The sequence below is a fragment of the Candoia aspera genome, chromosome 2 (assembly GCF_035149785.1).
Source record: "Candoia aspera isolate rCanAsp1 chromosome 2, rCanAsp1.hap2, whole genome shotgun sequence".
NCBI lineage: Eukaryota > Metazoa > Chordata > Lepidosauria > Squamata > Boidae > Candoia > Candoia aspera.
This window is the reverse complement of record NC_086154.1, coordinates 188,148,835-188,169,452: the sequence shown is the minus strand read 5'-3', so window position 1 is coordinate 188,169,452 and position 20,618 is coordinate 188,148,835. Positions and strand designations below refer to the sequence as shown.

General features: G+C 38.8%; 1 protein-coding gene across 1 annotated transcript in view; it reads right to left on the bottom strand.

The window, feature by feature from the left end:
• Positions 1-20,618, bottom strand: part of FREM1 (FRAS1 related extracellular matrix 1) — an 82,264-nt gene that overhangs the window by 45,702 nt on the left and 15,944 nt on the right. Inside the window, exons 2-15 of the mRNA XM_063296643.1 lie at positions 20,407-20,501; positions 19,806-20,107; positions 18,139-18,290; positions 17,099-17,422; positions 16,026-16,134; positions 14,031-14,162; positions 11,695-12,039; positions 10,900-11,042; positions 9,687-9,883; positions 7,947-8,037; positions 6,954-7,121; positions 4,409-4,617; positions 3,626-3,719; positions 1,873-2,125 (exon numbers count right to left, since the gene is read on the bottom strand). Coding sequence (XP_063152713.1) covers positions 1,873-2,125; positions 3,626-3,719; positions 4,409-4,617; positions 6,954-7,121; positions 7,947-8,037; positions 9,687-9,883; positions 10,900-11,042; positions 11,695-12,039; positions 14,031-14,162; positions 16,026-16,134; positions 17,099-17,422; positions 18,139-18,290; positions 19,806-20,107; positions 20,407-20,501 — 2,614 coding nt within the window. The remainder of the gene's footprint in view (positions 1-1,872; positions 2,126-3,625; positions 3,720-4,408; positions 4,618-6,953; positions 7,122-7,946; positions 8,038-9,686; positions 9,884-10,899; positions 11,043-11,694; positions 12,040-14,030; positions 14,163-16,025; positions 16,135-17,098; positions 17,423-18,138; positions 18,291-19,805; positions 20,108-20,406; positions 20,502-20,618) is intronic.

The window sequence follows — 20,618 nt, the reverse complement described above, 5'->3', positions numbered from 1 at the left end:
AGAACTAAATCAGGTCTGTCAGCTTTACATGTGGTGGGAGATTTTGAGAGATTTTCAGGCCAACAATTCTTCAACAGACTCATGAGGGAAGACTGTCAGATGAGAAACTCATCAACTGAATTGAGCTGATGCTTTCACAATTGATTTTAAGTTTTTCTCTTTATGCATTTTCCCAAGATGAACTGGAATTCTAAAATGGGGGAGAAAAACTGCACTCACGGGAGTTGTTTGGTGGCAGATACGAGTGTTTTGTCCAGATACCAGGATCACCTTCAGCATTTGTCATCAGTAAAAGTATGGGTTTGATTATTTAGTGTCATCTGCTTTTATGTCATGAAGACTGGCCTCATAAACACTCTATGCTTTATAATATTGGCTGCTCAAAGAGGTGATACACAGGCAAAATGGAAGATTTATGTATGTAAATCAAAAGTTTATCAATTTTGCACATGACTATTTTTGTTTGATACATTTCATTTCATTTCATTTCATTTCATTTCATTTCACTTGTATTTTCACTAACAGAAATATCTGGTATTACTCATATGAACATTATATAATTGCCATGTCTGCGTCAATTCTATGTGAAAAGGACTCTCGTGCTTTGGAAGCTAGTCAGTAGTCGGATGGCATATAAATTTAATAAATTATTATAGTTAATATTATTATTATAGTTAATAAAATTAATGATAGTTCAGCATCAGTTACAACATCTGTCACCTGAAGTCTAGCCATATTATTTTATTAATTAATTAATTTTATTTATTTATTTATTTATCTAATTTATCCCCGCCCATCTCCTCCCATCGGAGGACTCGATTAAACAACAATCGATTAAAACAATAATCGATTAAAACCATCACAATAAATACAAAAAGTAAAATACAGTAAAAAATAATATAAATAGAAGTAAAAATAAGAATCCAAGTGGTGGATTAATGCTAAGATGCTCTCTGCATCTTGACCAATATTTTAAAATATTATGGATTACATGCGACTTTCATCTGGAAGAATAAGAAAGTAATTCTGAAGAAGTGCCAAAGAAATAGTTACTATCCAATTTACTTCTGCCTAATGCATTATAGAATGAAATTCCTTCTTCAGGGGCAACTAATCATTATAATCATTATAATCCTTATGAAGGACAAACTTTTTAAAACTCCTTTACTAAACAACCCTCTGGTAAAGGAGTCTACAGTTTAAGTGAAAAGTATTAAGAGTTTATCTTTTGATATGAGAAGCAAACTTTCTTGAAGAAGTAAATTAGTGGTAAAATTTGTTGACTGGAAATAAATTGGGCAGAAAATAAATCTACTAAATATTTCTTGAGCACAGTTCACTCCTACTTATTCCAGCATTCAATGTCTTTCTTTCTTTTTTTCTGGATTTTTCTTTTCTTGGAAAACATAATATATTAATTTTCAGATGTGGTATAGCAATGCTACATAAAAACAAAAACAAATCACCAGAAAGGCCCTTTCCAGACATAGCAGAGCCATTTTTATGCAGTTCAAAAGGAACTGCAAGGGAGATCATTTTTCAGGATACCAGTAAAGACTCAGGCCTTTATATAATTAGTGCCAGCCCTACTGGGTAGATCAGACTAAGAAACCAATGCCATATAGGTCTAAAACTACTCTTATTAGAACAACTATAGTAACAAAATCTTGCAAGCCTGAATATGCTTCCCTCCTCCCTGGCTTTATTTTTATGTGAATTAGGGAGGTCCTGCCTGAGGCGTTTTCTCAAGTTTGTTTCTTGGAATGGGCTTAAGCCATGCTTGTCTGATCATTGCCTTGGTAACAGATCTTTCCACTGTCCTTCAAGGCCATTCTCTGTGCCTTCTACAATTAGTCCCATGCTTTTGCTTACTTGTATGTTCATATGTCACTGTTCCAGAAACAATATCAGCTTGGAGAAAGCGATCTATCACAAGTCCACCTTTCTTCACAACCCCATGCTTAGAAGGTCGTGCAACCATGAACATCAGCTGCAGTTCTTCACTATCTTTATCAGTTGCATAGAGGTTCTCTGAAGTGATGGGCACTGCCTGTCCTTCTGGGCACTGCATGAAGGGAATGAGGTCAGCATTCATCACCGGGGCCTCATCATTTACAGGAATTACCTAAAAGAGAATATGCATAGACAGAGGATTGCTTCCAGTTATATCATGTGCCATGGAATGGATATTGCTGGCAAGTTAGGTTATTGTTCCTCCCTGTCTCCCTGTGCATTCCAAGATCTGCTCCAGAACATTGGGAAAAACCTCAGAACAAATCTAAGAAAGAAATGGGAGCTTCAAGAGAAGAAAAGCAATGTCCAATGCATAAGCAGAAGTCAGCTTGTAGTGATTCTCTGTGTAATTCACTGCCACAGTGAGCAAGCATGCCTCAGCTAAGGAAGAGAGTAAATTACAGTAGATTTACATTCAATTAACATCTGAAAAACTCCTACTAATGTCAACACATAAAATATGGAGAGAAATGGACAAAAAAGATGAGGAAGAAATTTTCAGATTATACAGCCAGCACAAACTGTTGTGCCTATAAACAGTGAACTACATGCTCCACAGATGGACAACCCTAGGATCAAAACCACAGGGCAGAAAGCAACAGTCAGCTTCTCAGGTGAGAGTATCTGAACATTTCCAAACAACTTTGGCCATTCCATTCCATGAGATAACTATGTGTCATCTACGCATGTTGGCCTTCTAAAAAAACCCTGTTTCTGGAAGGAGAGAAACAGCTTCAGGAGTGGGAGATGGCAAGCAAAGCAATAAAAAGACAGGTGGGTTCTTACTCTTTTCCCAGCTCACCATTCCTCTACTTACTGCTCCTTCTTCTGTGGCACATATGAGGGCTATCCAGTGATCTGGACTTGAAGGGCAAAATGTGATATGGAGCAAGGATGGGCATGTACATAGGACCTGTCAAGAGCACCTCAAATGAAATACATCTTCTCCTGATTTCGTAGAGGACAGTTCACCTTTCAAATCCAGATCTCTGCACAGTGCAGTGTGTGTATTAGAGATGCAAAAGTACCTTCCTCCCACCTGAAAACGGATCTATTCCTGAACCGTTTTTATTTAAAGAACTGAAGAAAAGAAGAGAACCTAGATTCCACTGCATGTGGTTGCACCGTAGTATGCAGAATTAGCTGTTTATGTGTACACTTAAAAAGCATAATCTACATAGTTGGACTGATATTTTCCCAAATTTACAAAAGAAAGTATCTAATCATTTTGATTTGTAATAATCTAGGAAACGTAAAAGTGAACTCAGATAAAATGCAACATAGGCTTGGTTTGCTTAAGTGGCTTTTGCTGCCTAAACATACCTGAGAAAAAAATCATTCTCTTACTAACACATTGCATTTTCTTCATCATTTAATTCTAAATGAAATTCATTCCTGACAACAGGGGATAAGCTGGAACAGGTGCAGGTGTCTATCAACTCCTACATATCAAATTTGTTGTCTAACGAGTACTGTCACATCAACCTCCAAAGTGAAGAACAAACCTCTTCCTGTCTACAAACTCCCAGTTGCTGAAACAAATTGCAAATCCCTCTGAAAATTTCACTTTTCCACTGGATGTACTGGACATTTTGAGGAATCTTACACTGACCTTCACATGGAGAATGAATTCAAAGGAATTGATGCCATCTGTAGCCACAAAAAGAATATGATCTTGTGGAAGCTCTGAACCATTATGGTGGTACCTATGGGAATCAAATTATAAACTTATGTTTGCAAGGCTGCTACTGCTACTATTGGCACTTCAACTGCTTCAATAACGCACTAACCTCTGTACACGTTACTAAATTCAGTCTTCTCTCAAAAGAGCTAATATACCCCACTCTTCACTAAGGGGCATTCATGGGGGGGCATGTCAAAAAAGTAAAGATGTAAGGTACAGCTATGAAATCAAAGCCTCCCCCAATGTATACATTTTTTACATGTATACAATGTATGTTAAAAAGGAATGGGGCTTTGATCACATGGTCACACCCACCATTTTGATATTTTTACTCCCCCCCCCCACTTCTTCTATTTTGAGTCCTTTAGGTGTGGTCAATTACAACTGATGTTATCTCATTGAACATTGATCATGCTGCCTGAGGATCATGGAGACTGTACTACAATACATCTCGATATCACTATGTAGGAAGGTTGGGTTTCCAGTTGTAAATACAGAATCTACTGTTTGAAATAAAATTGATAGGGAGAATTTTGGATTAGCTTTCCTGACATGCTAGCTTTATATCTGCAAAGAGTTAATATGGAGAGGAAGGGAAAGAACTGAAACATATTTGCTCCCCAGTGAACATATGACAGCTACATTTCATCAAAATAGATCATTTTTAAATCAGGCTTATGACTTCATAGCAAAAGCAGTTAGCTCTCTAACCTGACTTTGGACATCTGCAAGTCTTCACAGGTCAGCCAATCTCTTTGATTCATAGGAACTTCATCTAACTCAACAGTCCCATGAAGAGGAAGCCCAAGGAGTTGGATACGTATGTTTTCCAGTTTGGTGTCCACATCTGAAATCAAAATATGGTCTTTGGTAATGGTGCTCAGGCCTCCTTCTTTTACTTTCAAGCTGTGTGTAAGCACCTAAGCAAAAGAAAAGGTACAACAGTTGCCATTTCCTCTCAGAATAATATTTTACTGATCCTTTTGTACTGAGGCAATTCTTTTCATAAAACACAATTCTGCAGGCCCTGAAAAATCTCATCTAAAAAAAGACGCTTTATATCCTGGATAGGCCCTCCACAAAAATTTACTCAGCTGGTATGAAGTCAGTTGAAGAATGTCAGCCTCTGTGCCCAAAATGAAAAATGATTTTAAGTATTTTCTGAAATTATATTTTCTTATTGTAGAAAGTAAGGTAGATGGTATTGATGGAGATATGCAAGCTCCACTGCCAAGGTGACAAAGAATAAAACATCTTCTAAGTCCAGAACATCCAGATAGCATTCGGAAGTGGATCAGACAGATGCCTCCCTAATAAGTAAAGGGAGGAGGTACAGCACAGTCAGACTGTAAAAGTTTCTATTATTATAGCCAATCTCAATAAAAGTCATTTTAGTTTTCCTGTGGTCTGGTCTACCTCATTTTGCTGGCAGTTCTGCTATGAGGAGTACTGTAAGTACAGTATGTATTTGGCTACATTTACTGAGATTTCAAAGTCATATGGCACTTCCGTTTCTGCTGGTTCCACTCACAAGTCCTCACAAAGTCTGAAACTGACCCATGATTGTCTTCATTTCTGCCAACCTCAACATGCAAAAACCATACAGAGAACACCATGAGCCAGTCAACGCTCACCTTGTTTATCTCCAGCTGATGGTTCTCCACTTTATCGCCAGTCTCTGCACAAAAGTGCAAAGAAACAGTGTCCCACCCCTTGAGTTACTGCTCCTTAAGGAGCAACAAAAATCCTCTCACTTCAACTCCACACAAAAAGGATGTACAATAAATTGCTATCTCTCTCCCCCCTCCCATTTTTCAGTTCATCTTGTATGAACTAATTTGTGGAATTAATCTTCCTACCCCTACAAACCATCATTTTTCTATTGCATTTAAATCATCCTCCAGCAATAACTGCTAATACAGCATATGTTAGTAGTTTTACAACCAGTGTATTTTCCCTATGATGCTGAGTACAGGTGGGCCAAACGTTTCAAATCTGAAATTTTCTGAGCTGGAAACAGGGCTGTTTTTAGCTCAGAACGCTTCTGGTAATGCAAAAACAGCATCAGAACATTTCCAGTGAAGGAAGAACAGCTCACTGAAGTCAAAACAGATGTTCTGAGTTTGAAAGAAGGCTGCTTTGTGCTCAAAAATTTCCAATCTGAAATGTTTTGCAATATTCTAACTTTATCCAGCAGCTGGAGGATGCTGAACATCCGTATCTGAACATTTATTTTATTTATTTATCACATTTCTTCAGCGCCCACCTCGATAAACGATTTACAAAGGGAAGAGGAAGGATGATGGTTGGCTTTAGCAAGGACACTGGAGGAAGGTCAAAGCAAGAGTTCCCAGCAGTGGGCAAAGGACCACTTCCAAACTCTACTGAGTTGTAGTCCAGATGAAAGGCTAGCTTTGCTTTGTTGTGTATCCAGATACACTGAATAATTTCTCAGTTTCCAAATACAGACATCATAAGATCAGAGAGAGACAGGGCTGATTCTGAAGTTGTAAAGAAACAGGCAAATCTTTGGGCTTTAACAGCCTGCTTATTTCTCATTTTAACTCCTGTTCAACCCAAGAAAACATTCTTTCCATCAGATACATATAGGAGTAAATAAGAGTTTTATTCTCCCATTTATCCCTAAATTGCCCCTAGTTTTAACAGATTGTGAAAGTTTATAGGGGGGAAAAAACCTCAGACCACACGAAAGAGGAAAAAAATATTACAATTGCAATAGCCTACAACATAGGCAGATTTACATTTTACAAAAGCTTCTAAATGCTATGAGAGCTGGAGAGAAACTTGTAAAGCAGAATATAGAAAGAGGAAATTGTAATCTTTTATAATCCTTCTGACACCTCTCTGTTTTTTTGCTTTTTTATTTATTTTCCCATCATCCTGGCTCAGAAATGGGAAAACTGACAATTCTAAAGAAGAATTGACAGCACAAGAAAATTTAAGGCTTCCCATTTCTAATCATTAATTCCCTTCCTGAATGTGCTTTGCCCCTCCCTGTCTTCTCCGGGGAAAGCCACGTTTTGTCAAAACACGTGATTCCATTCTGAGATACCATCACTATTGTTGTTGTTTTAAAATCCTATTTAAATTATACCAAAAATACAATCTAGCAAATGATTTTGAAAAACACCCACATTTAAAAAGTGTAAGTGTAGAAAACAAGCCTGGTTTCTACACTTACTGAAGCTCAGACCTGAGCCTCTATTTCCTTCTACTGTTAGCATCAGAGCCATACCTCTGGAGACTGATTGTCCACTGGAAGAACAGTAATGTTAAAACAGTTCCCATACAAAGTTCCACCGTGTTGATTGCTGACAGAAAATGTGAACTGGATATATTGAGGTTCAGGACCAATGTCTTCCAGGGGTGGCATATAGGCAACTTTCATGTGGTTTATGGCATGCTATGGATGCAAAATAATTAAACAAATATCTGTTATATATCACTAAAATCTTCCATTCTGTATCTGCATCACTAACAGTTTTTTAATCATGGAAATACTTGCAACCATACTATGCTTTAATCTATTTGTGCATACATTTTTACAATAACCCACCATTATGTTTTACATTTCAGCCATTATACAGCTGTGAAAGCTGGTCATTAAGAAAGAGTGAGAGGAAGGAGGTAAAAGACCTTCAAATTATGGATCTGAAAATGTTTATTAAAAATACTGTACACTGCAAGAAGAACCACTCAATCCATCCTGGATCAAATTAAGAATGACTGCTCCCTTGAACTGATTACAAGCAAGCAGAGTTCATGAATTTGATGCAAGTGGACTGCTCTGGAAAAAACTACTGTGCTTGGCAGGATTGAGCAAAGTAGAAGGGAGACAATGGATTAGGCAGATGGGCAGGATCAGAGATTGCTTAATGTCCTTGGAAGAACTAAGGATTGTTACTGGGGTCAGATCAAGATGATCAGGATCAGAGGGATTGGGTTTGACTCAATAGCACCTAACCAATAATATTTTACATGGCCAACTAGATCAGAAGAATCTGTTTTGGCGTTTAACCCCACACGGGAATTCCTTAAAACTAGCATTAATCCTGTTATCTCCCACTAACTTTGGGCTATATGGTTTTTTTCATGGTTTCAATGCAGTGCAAACTGCTTCTAATCATATGCAGAGCATCTTGTTTCAATTGACTCTCTTTAAATAAAGTGGGTGTAATGTGTGATGGGACATTTCGTTTTCAGGTAAACTTTAAATTTAATGACAAACCTGAGTGAATGATGTCAGTGATGGAGTAGAAGGATCCTTGATGAGCTTAGGAATACTATCTGCCATGAACAATTTTCCAGCATCTGTGTGGCTGCACAAAAAAACATGTCATATGTGTGTACAAAATCATGGGATGCGTTGAAAAGCAAGAGAAGAAATACAGTCATTATGAAATGGGACAGAGAGTTCATTATAACTGCCTCTCTACTTGTTATAACAGGTAGTGAAATAAAGATGTGACCGACAGAATGTCTGCATAAGTACTGTATGTAGATAATGATTTTTTGAAAAAATAAAGCAAGTCTTTCATTTTCATCTATCAATAAATAACATATACAGGCATATAATCAAAATGTGACTGGTGAACAATCAAGGCTATACAATCCCTCCAAACGAAAGCATTACAAAGCATGCTGCGCTGGAAGGATTGGTACTGTAAAGTCTTTACCTGCTTCTCTGTATGGGCATCTGCAAACACAGACAAAATTTCCACTAAGACCAATAGAAAAGTGAAGCAGTCACAGTTCATTGGCCCCAGCCCTGCTAGTATTTCATAAATCCTTGGAGACCTGGATGCTCCCCAGGTATGGGGTCCATCAATGTGATTCTGTGTTTCAATGGTTTGAGTTAGATTGTCCTCGGACCCCATTATATTATCATCATCTTAGTATGCTATTAATATGTTTGCTGCCCAGCCTTGCAGTTGTGAGATGACGACGATGATGACGATGATTGCACCTTTGAGTTAGTGTTGACTCCTGGCGACTGCCTGGACTAGTTCCTGCAGTTTTCTTGGCAAGGCTTTTCCAGAAGTGGCTTGCCCTTGCCTCCTTCTTCCTAGGGCTGAGAGAGAGTGACTGGTCCAAGGTCACCCACCTGGCTTCGTGCCTAAGGCAGGACTATTGCTCAGGGTCCCCTGGTTTCTAGCCTGGTGCCTTAACCATTACTGTACACCAAACTGGCTCTCTAGTTATGAGATAGGAGCTATATAAATGGAAGGGAGGGAGGGAGGGAGGGAGGGAGGGAGGAGGCTATGAAGCAGTTGGCTCAAGACTTCCAGGGCACATGGCTTCAAGGAGATGTGTTTTATCTGCCACAATGTAACTGCAACTGCATTTCAATGCTTTGCATCGCCCTACTGTCTATCATGCTGTTATGGCAACGTATCTATGTACTTAGATAATTCATAAAGCCACAAGCACAATCTGAAGCCTCCCAATTCGAATAATCAGATCTGTGCTTTCAAATGCCCTTCTGAGGCCATTTTAAGCTTGCCTACTTAACCCTATTGGATCTGTATCCTTAGAGTGTCCATTGCCATTGCATTAGCTTGTCATATTTTTGTCTATACATGCTGAGAACTTTCATATACTGTACATGTATGCAAAGATATTAAGACAGGAAGTATCTTTAAGTTTCAGTAAGTTTCATGTACAGTAAGTTGGAGGCTACATAAATCTGCCCCTAATATTGTACATATAGTGCAGCCCTATCTCCACACATCCATGCAGGTAGACTAAGTGGCTGCAGGGAGGGGCCTGAAAAACTGTAGGAAAATTGAAAAACTAATCACCAGTAAGGCCACAGTCAAAGTGTGCATAATGTAAAACGAACAGAGAAGCAGGAGTCCTTCCAATCTCCCCTTGATAACACTCCCGGCTGACCATCAAAGGCTAGCTGATCTTGAAAATACACACACGTATGTTTTCTCTGGAGAAGCGTGCCTCCCCTGAGACTTACTAATGTGCAGAAGAGAAGAATGGGGGAGACGTTATGGAGTATATTAGCTCCCCTTCCTGGGTTTCCGTGTCTATGTAACCAAGATGTTTCTTTGTTAAATGAGCAATCTCTGTTTCCTTGACAGTCAGATAGCGATTTGTTCCTGAAGATTCTTTTGGCAGCTGATCATTCACAGGAATTATGCGTACTCTTATTATCTAGTATAACAATAGTAAGAAAAATTACTATACCCTGAATTTTTTTTGAATACAGAGTGACTATCCAAAATGCTACAGTTAAATAGCTATGGTGCTTAGAAGGAACCTATGCAACTTGTTGGACCACCCACCACAAGTACAAGGGCTGTCAAATTTTTCAAGCATGATCAGATCCTGCAAACATTTACCTAGATACTCTCCCCATTAAAAAAAAAAAAAAAGAATGCCAAAATCTAATGAGATTTCATCATTCCTGCATGTGCTCTCACAAAATATCACATGGGCATGTTGAAATCTTGCAAGAGCTGGCAGCCTTGTGAAATGTTGGTCTTTACATTTTGTTTAAATTAATCTGTATTTTACTTTAGAAGTCCAGGGACACTTTCTGAAATGTTGCAGTCCTTTGTTCTGGCATCTGCTAGAAGAAACAACCTCAAGGACAGCTAATAATGTTCGACTAGTATTGCATTTTCTGTTGGTTTGCCATGCCATTTCTCTACTTCGTGCAAATACAGAGTTTTCCCCAGCCTGATATCCTCCTGAAGCCTGAGTTACAGCTTCTCCCAACAACAAATATGGCTGTGGGAAACATGTTGGGAGCTAATCTTTCCCAGGGTGGGATTTCTGATTAGGTGAACAACCAAATGGCATCTAGCAAAAGTGTGAGACATGCAAAGCAAACTGTGGATAAAACCATGCAAAAGGTGGGGAGAAGAATTTGCTTCCTTCTAGCATGCAATAAAGGTACTTATCTATCCACGCCATGTCATATATTTAGATAGCTTCCGCTATCAAGGCAGCTAAGGAGGAAACCTGACAACATTCGTCCATAACATACAATCATGAATTTGATCTATCTAGGTAAGAAAAAAGCCATTCTCATTCATTTGCATAGCAGTGAATTCTACTGTGTTCGGTGGGACATGCTCACTTGTGTCTTTAACACTATACCTTTTGATTATAGAGAAATGTCACTGCTTTCTTTCTCATTCCTTATAATAAATTCTAAATCTTACCTGAATTTCTGAAAGATTGGGAGGATCATGGCTATCACACAGAACCAACTCAAATGAATCTTCAAATATTTCTCCTCCTAAGTGATGGTAATAAATTATCCCATTAAATAGATCTCTCTGAAGGAATTTAGTGACTGGATAACCTGTTAAATTACAAAAAGAATCTGTAGCCTAGTATATCAGAGATCACTTATATTATAATATTTTTTTTTGGCATGAAATCTTAGACATAGGAATTCTATATTAATTTTGAAATTAGTAATTTCCTTAATGCTGTTAAGGTACACCTGTAAAGACTTTGTGTTTCTTTGATGTTTTCCTTTAACATCCCCTCTAAATGAACATTTTAGTACTGTTCCCACTTATATAGGAAGGATGTAACATATATTCGTGGTAAGTAAACATAATGCTCAAATTCTATGAGGAACTTCTTGTGTTGAACTTTATGCAACAATTATTTTGTTTCTCAGGGAGGGGCATTCATAGCGGGAGGAGTTAAAACAGTCAAGATGGTGACCCAATTGTGCAATCAACTGTGTGCATGTAAAAAGGGTCAGGGCTTTGATAACACAATCACAGCCACTACCTTGACTTTTTTGTCCCCTCCCTGCAGATATCTGGGAATAGAACTTGTGGGGAGTGGTGAGGGATTCATTTTACTTTTGAATGAAGTGCCAGAGGCCATATGCCAAAAAACAGATGGGACTGGGACATATGTGAAAACAGAACTCAAACGTTCTGTAAAGAGACAGAATATAGAGACATTTCCCCACCAGTAGATGTTGAGCAAATTACCAAGAAGGTCTGTTTTAGGTTTCTTCATTATTTCTCCTGCTTGTGGTGATCTGGTGATATTGAAGAGGACGTAGTCATCGCTAGAGTCCACATCAGATGCTTGAAGCATTGAGCTTTGGATCAGGATTGTTTCTCCTTCATGAACCTCTATTTCAACATTACTAATGAGAAAAGGGGGGCTGTCATCTTTGGGCAGAATATTGATTGGAAACCTGTGGCGGCTACTGTGGTGGCTGTCAAAGATCCTGAAGACAATAGAGTCCTTGGTGGAATCACTGTCATCATGATGGTAACGAACAACTCCAGTCTTAAGATCCAAGACACTGAACATGAATCCTTTTCCTCCTGTCAGACAATACAAGGTGTCCAATTCATATCAGGATCTGCTTTGGGAAATGCACCCCTTTTTTTTTAAGATGGTGCAATAGCTGAGATGAAATGAGAATCAGAGGATAAACAGCAATAAACCTGTTAACTTCAGTGTTCCAAAAATTTGCTCATGGGATCATACTGAATTGCTTAGAACTCAGGGAATATGGGAGGACCCGTCTCTTACTAACTCATGGATTTATGAGTCAGTGAAACTAGGGAAGCTTTCACATTTTGCTGATGAGCAGTTTAAAATGTTTTAAGTAATACAAAAACAAAGGTACCAGGGGACTGAACCTAGAAGCTTTAGAATGCAAAAGATGAGTCCTACCACTAATGTAAGGCCCTTATATTAAAGCAGAGGTGCAGTATTGCTCATTTTAAGGGTAGCATTTGGGTTTGCTGTCAAATGCTTTTCAAATAAGTAAATATTGTATTACTTTTGAATAATTAATCTGAACCAACATACTTCAAATTTAGACACTTAAACCACATGGCATTTTTTCTCTGCAATCCATATGTTACATACTTCCCCCTCTGTTACTCCTTCAACATATATACAGAGAACTCTGCTTCTGCCCTCCCAATACACACCAGCACCTATGTCTCTTAGGCAAAATGTCCTCCCCCCAATATTAGTTAAAACCCCTCTCCCACCTGCAAAGACTAACACCTTCCATTTCAGCTCATTCTTAGTCTAACCTCCACTAGCAGAAGTCCAACAGGAAGTACAAAATTGAGGCAAAGAGAGGGAAGATACTCAAATAAAATCTTACACTGTGTAGCAAGTGAGTAACTTCAACAAAAACAAAAGTATACATGTGGAAAATCAAACGTCAAGGAGGGACAGATAGAAATATTGCAAACCTTTTCTGATCTCTGCTCCTTATCCAGGATATCTAGTCACAATGCAAAACCAGGGGGCAGATGGAAAGTCTGTTTCCAAAACTTTGGAAGTTGTACTGTACAGGAGGCTGTACTGAATGTTGCAAAATTAATATGGGCAATTTCCAGTTTTGTTTCACCCAGCATACAGGTAGTCCTCACTTAACAACCACAATTGGGACCAGAATCTCAGTTGCTAATCAAAGTGGTCATTAAGTGAATCCAACCCAATTTTATGACCTTTTTGCAGTGGTCATTAAGCAAATCACTGCAGGCGTTAAGTGAACTATGTGGTCATTAAGTGAATCACACAGTTCCCTATTGATTTTATTTGCCAGAAACCAGCCAGGAAGGTAAAAAATGGCAATCATGTGACCACAGGACGTTGTGACGGTCATAAATGTGAACTGGTTGCCAAGTGCCCAAATTGTGATCACGTGGCTGCAGGGATGCTACAATGGTCATAAGTGTGAGAACTGGTCATAAGTCATTTTTTTCAACACAGTTGTAAGTCCAAACCATCATTAAACAAATGGTTGTTAAGTGAGGACTACTTGTTCTCCCGGTCAATCCCTACATGCAAATCAGAGTGAGCTCACACACCACTCAGTTCAGCTAGCAGACTATATAGCTGGATGTATATTTAGGAAACACCAGCAAACATCAAAAAACATTTAACTGGCAAAAACAGAACAAAAAGCAGGAAAAGGAATGAACAACAGGCAAGAGATAAAAAGGGCAGGGAGCTTAGTAAGAATAACCTGCATCTTCTCAATCTTTATAAGTACAGAACTTTCCAGAGTTGCTGGAACCAAACTTGTGGATAATTAGCATGGACAGCCCCAAAGGGAGGGGCCTTTGGTTATTACAACTTTAACCCTTTTGAGTCCATAATGACAGCAGAATAGAGATGGAAAGTAGGACACCAGGTGATCCATCTTTTGTTCCGCACCATGAAAGAAACAATTTGATGAATGAGAATGATCCAAGGGAAAAGCTATTTCCAAAGTCTTCATGTTGAGGAGGAGTACTGAGAGCCAAACAGCAACTACTGCAGACAGACTTCAGCAAGAAGATGGTACCTCTTACGGTAAGTTGCCCATGTTGTAACCCATCCACAGGGACTATGCGAACCCCACTGATATCATCGTTGTCTACAATCTGAAGCTGCTCCCATGTTATAGGGCGAGACTGACCTTCCAGGAGGTCAAGACCTAAAAAAGACAAGAGAACTGTTTCAAGGTGGTTGGGGAGAATCCCAGAACAGTGATGCAACCAGAGTTATTACACTAATTTGCCTCCAACTTGAGAAATATTTAAAATGAGATATTAATGCAGCATAGTTTGGTCCGTGTGTATGGATACATTTTTGTGCATGAAAATTATTTCTATTTATAGGAACTTAAGAAAATATTTATAAACTACTATTTAAAGAAACGTTTCACTGTTTTACATTCCACATCACTTGATTTCTCTATTCTTCACTGTAGAACATCTCATGGGGTGTAACCAAGTTCTGCCTGTGATGTTATATTCATGTTGACCTGTTTATGCAAGTAGATCTCCCTCACGATCAGGCGAGAATAAGGCTGCCTCTATTAGCCCCATTTTCACTATCAAGTTCTTGCTATCTCTGCTCCACCTTCTCTGTCAGGGTTTCTCAACCTTGGCAATTTTAAAATGTGAGGACTTCAACTCCCGGAACTGTGTGGTCAAGTTTTGATATCACAAAGGAACCCTAAACACATTAAACAGCCCTTATAGGTACAAATGGATTCCCTGGTCACATGAGGGAGAATATCTGAACGCTGCTAGAGAGCATCATTAATGTCACTGTTACCAAGTAATGACGACACATCTGAATCAACCCTAAATGACAATATCCCTCTTATTTTTTGTTCTTAGACATGGATACTCAATGAGGAACCAATGATAAGTCTAGCCAGGTGTCATTTTTGGCCATGACTATCTGAAGCATCCATGAACATAGGCCTGGATCAAAAAGTACACAAGCTCCTCATTTAACTGGGCAAAAGTGCTTTGTGCAGATGGTGCAAAACTGGGTGGGAAAGCAACTCCCCTAGAAGATGGAAATACAATTTAAAACAGTTGAGACTGGCTGAAAAAAACAAGAATGAAACGTAACATAGATAAAGGTAAAGTTTAGGAAACTTAGGAAACCAAAATGAAATGCCTCGGTAGTACTTGTGCAAAAAAAACTGGAATGGGGGTTGACAGCACACTAACTATGAGCCAGCAGTGTGATGTGGCTACCAAAAAGGCAAATATAGTTTTAGGCTGTATCAACAGAGGTACTGTATAGGTTTGCCAGAACAGCTTCCATATTTCAGGAAGCCATAGTTTCTCCATCACAACTAGTTCCCTCTCCTTCCTGCAGCATTTCTCCCTCATAACTACCTTCCTGCCACCTGCTGATCCTCTAGCAAGGAAGAGCTGCATCTCCATCCACCTTGGGACTGCCCCAATGGGAGGTCTTATGCTGACAGGGGAAAACACTACTTTCATGCCAGAAGATCTTGGACCAGCTTCAGCTCGCCTCACTAGCAGATTGCCTACAAGATGGAGGCTGCATTGTGTGGACATGTCCTCAGCGAATGGTCAGAGGGATACATTTGCACCGTGGTAAGCACAGGCAGCCATCTGTTACGGATGCTTTCCTGTGCTGAGTAGGCAGCTACCTTGAATAACCTTCCAACTTCGTGACTGTATGATTTCTTAGAAATACCTATTAATATAGAACAACACTGACAATTGTCCCATAGGTATTTTCACTCCATTGACTCCATTGTATTCAGTGTTAACTATTTGCTTAAAACCACTGTTTTCTCTGCATATTTTACTACTTTCCTCCAAAGCCAAGAGAGATTAGATCTACTAGAAACCTCACTGGTTTACTGCATTTGATCTTGCAGGTATTCTTTGTATTTTTATCAAAGGTACTGTAACATAAACATGATTAGTGTACGCGGCCCAGAGTCACTTCCCATGAGATGGGCAGTTATATATATTTGACAGACAGACAAACAAACAAACGAATAAATAAAAGAAATTCTCACCCATGTTCCATGAAACCCTTGGTGCATTTGTATCTGCTGTTCTCACGGAGATATAAAGAGTAATTGGCACACTTCTTTCAAAGTACAAATCATGAACCTCAAATTCCACCTGTGAGATAAAACAGACAGAACTATTTACTAAACATTATTTTCCACTGTGCAAAGTATGTTGCAGAATTTTGTCCCCTCAGCCAATGGGATGCTATGGGAATTGTGCAGTCAGGACAGGAGCAAAATAATGTCATCCCATCCACCTTCCTGAAGAAAAGACAGCTAAGGCAAACTGGCTTTGATAATGGAGGCAATCTATAGCAGTCATGTCTAGTACAAGAAAGAACTCTATCCTCCATGAATTTGTCTAATCCTTTTTAAAACTCCCAAAGTTGGTCATGGCTCATTATTTCTGGGCAGGTCTGATTAATGATTATATGCCATCAAATTGTGGCAACTCTTAGTGACCATATACATAGATCTGCTCCAAGATGAGGGCAGATCTAATATACTAGAGAGATGTGGTAATTTACAACCAAGAACATTTACAGCACTGATAATTTGGGAGCAAATTCTTTATGACAACAGCTTTCAGCATCCCATTTTGAGGTGGAAAGGAAGAATACTTTTATTTTCTTTCTATTCAATCAGCACAATGATTTAAGGTTTCACATGTAAGTCATTAATTTTAACTTCCACAAGAGGGAGCAGTGAGTTTGCAACAGACCCAGACACTGCTGAAGAAAGATAAATAATACTTCTAGTTTATTGGTTAAAATCAGAAAGAATCCTTACGCTGAAATACAGAATTGGTTCCACAGACATGCATGACGTTCACCTGATTTTTCATAATATGATCATTTAACATTTGTCAGCCTGCAACTCTTTTAAAAATCATTGTGAGCAAAAGATAATATGAGATGCTTTCTTCGCCTCCTAGCTACCCCAGAACAACAGTACTAAGCAGTGAAATCCTCATAGGATCCTTTTTCTGCACATGATGTACTATTTGCTAAGGAACTGGAAAGATTTCAGATACAAAGAAAGATGCAATATTGGAGCATCAGCTTCCTTTCAATTACCTCATAATTTCTCCTCTCTGTATGGCTGCTGTTTGGAGGCTGATATGCAATAAGCATATTATCAAGGCTGGTCCATGTGAAGGATGACACAGGTTTAGTGTGGTCTTGCAGGTGCGTAATGAAGCCTTCCTGGGGTGGCTGGGTGATGTTAAAGACCAGCAGAGATTTGGGTGTTTCACTATCTTCAGCATCCAATATGGCTGTCGATAGGGGACTCAAAATGAATTGGTCTGCTTCTAAGATGAGCATGGCCATGAAGGCAGGTTGGGGGGCCTGGTTAGAAACTGCACTTTTGATCTGAACAGGAAGCCAAGCATACTCAGACTGTGGAATAAGAAAGAAGCAACAAATTAGATCCATCACATTAGGGAAAGAAGCTGTATCAGGGTCTATAGAGCCAGCAAATGTCCAAAGGGTATCAACTACCAACTCATCATCTTCACTTTGACCTTCTGCTGCTTCACTGACTGAAACTGAGTTTTTTCTCTCCTCTCAAGTAGACCCATTATTTGAACCAGATGTTTCATGGCAAAGCTTTATAATAGTCACCCAAGTAATCTTATGTTCTCTCATTTGGTCTCTTTCTGCCTGTGCTCCACAGAATTATATGACAAGAAAAGAGAATTGGAGATTGTGCCAAGACTCAAGAGAAATCAAAGAGGCTGCTGGGTTGGGCAGAGTTATCCTTTCCTTAGTAAAACTTCTAAGATTGTTGTCTGTCTACTGGACCTTGTTCTTCAAGGTCTTCCTAGTTTATGGGGTTTTCTGCAGAACCCAGGTTGGGCTGTTTTCTGATAGTGGAGAACAATTACTGTTATCTAACCCATAATGTCTGCTAAGATCACAACACATACTGTGATCATCACTGAAGATTTTTACTGTTTTTTTAAGTAGCCAAGAACCAGGCCATTTGTGGAAAAACATCTGAGGCTGCTTTAAAATGTGAGAGACAGAACAAGTAGGCAATCCATAGCCATTAGATTTGATGTTAGAGTCAGGTAATCCAGATCAGATTTTGGGCCTTCAACTAAGACATTTACCTTGTACAAAGTCTTGCTTCTGGTATCAGTGAGATCCAGCCTGATGGAAATGTAATCAATATTAGGTGAAGGAGGATCCAAATGTTGGTATCTAAGTCCCATCAGAAGAAACTCATCACAGCTCACTCTAATATTCTGAACTCTCTTCAGGCCTGAAACACAACTCTTAATCAGACAGTTTCAGCCATCCTATGGTCCAATATTGGTATATATCAGTCTGAGGAACAAAATCCAGAACTACTACATTCTGAGCTCAGGGATACGGTCCTAAATCAGAATGCCACTCTTTTTCATTCACTCATGAGATATATCTCCCCTGTTGGGGGAGATGGGTGGTGATATAAATTTAAATAATAAATAAATAAATAAATAATATCTCTCAACTGTCATCAGGCCCACTTCCAGGGCATTTTTCATGGAACTCTTTCAATTGCTACGAACTCTGGCAAATCAAAGTTAGTCAGCCCAAGGTGGAAACAGCTGTTTTCTATTCACATTTCATGTACACTGAGCATTTGTAGTTTCCATAATTATTAAATATGCAAATCATATATTATGTTACAGTATATGATACTTAGGTAAACTCTCCCTTTATATTTACTTTACAGTAAACTAGTGAAGTCCTGATCTACTACACCGATTGGGAGCATTGTACCTTTCTTAATCACTTGGCTTTTCAAATTCCTATTCCACTCATGTACTAGAAATTTTACTTTTTTGTGTGTCATAAGTCAGGGTATATCTAAAGGATGCAGCTAGGAGAGTAATATTAACCCTTCCTAATTCCCCTTGGTTCTCACAAACTTGATGCAAAGAAGTAGGCTTAGTCTAGAGAATTTTGCTTTTCAAGAGAGGATGAACTGCATGCTATCTAATTAGCATAATAGATTGATCAAAGAAATGGTATTACAATAGCCTACTCATTTGTAAGATCCATAATTATGGACCTCTCTCCCAAAGAAAAATGGTCTAGTGCTCACACATTAACTTTTAAGCAAGAGGACATTTTTAACCAATCTGGCATTTTAATATTTGATATTTTAATTAAAACAAAAAACCCTTGCATACCTTCTCAATCTATTATCCAAATGCATGTTATCCATGAGCAAACTACTTTTTTCTCTTACAGTTCTTTGATTCTGAATGGACTTGAACTGAATAACCCTTTTAATGGAGGACACCTTTAAATAAAGGACTATCCTCTAACAGCCTTTCAGCTAGAAGGAAAGTGGGTACCCACAGCTTATACACAGCCCTGAAAATCCAGTAGCGTGACCCACTGCAGCTCCTCTGATGATCCCAGACTCCATTGGGTGCTGAAGTGCTGGGCGCAGAGAAAGAGAAAGCCTTTCTCCCTTCTAAAAGCAAAAAAGCTGTTGGTGAAGAGCTCTATGTTTGAAAGACAAAGATGGTCTGACTGGATGGGGGGAGGGGATAAAGTGTGTGTGTGTGTATGTGTGTGTGTATGAGAGAGAGGTATGTATTTGAGTGTGTGTGTGTGTATGTAAACATATGTAGCACATGCATGCTGGCAGATGCAGACTCCAAAGACCCAATCTGGCACTTAATGTGGCTTCCAAGGGAACGCTAAACTAGAGGCACATGACCACCCTATAATATGCAGATAGTATTGAGATAATAAATGTATTTTTTAAAGCCTGACATACTGGGTGTATGGAAGGAGCTCTGTGGCTGATCTCCTCTAGGTTCTTCTTCTTTGGTTTCCCCAATAACAAGTTGCCCGTGGGCTGGGAGAAAGGTCTCTAAAGAGTTCAAGCTTATAGTGCATTCCAGGTTTATCTTCCTGTTGTAGTCCAAAGTGATTATGTTCTTGTTAATTATGTTAGACAGGCCATGAAACTCAGGGACCTCCAAAGCACTGGAGCTTATCTTGATAATATTACAATCTGGTTCAAGTATCTTTACAAGAAGGGTGACTATTTCTGTGAAAGTTTCAGCTTCTGTAAATCTGCAAAGTATAAGGACACCATACAGTCAGAGTTCAGGAAGCAATAGTGAAACGTTTATATGAAGGGTGAAATCCACAACAATTAATGATTGATCAATAGTGACAAAAACCATCTAAAATGCTGACCAAATTATGAAAATAAAATAAATGAGAACCCTAGATTTTCTCTTTTCTGGGACATAGGGGGAAATAGTAGTAGAATTCTTATGAACAATATTAACTTTTTTTCTTAACTTTACAGAAGGATGGAAACATATTTGATGTACCCCTTGACTCATGTGCTAACAAGTGTTGCTTACCTGTATAACCTCAGCATGACAAAGTCTTCATCAAGAATTGGGCACCCATTGTGAGTATACTTGACTTCATTGGGAAGAAAATGGCAGTCAAATACCTGTTATATAAAGACTATGTTTAAAGAGGTGACATAGTATTATAGACATAACTCTTTTATCATCATGCCTTCATATCTCTCAAGATGTATGTATTACAGTGTAGACATGATTTTCAC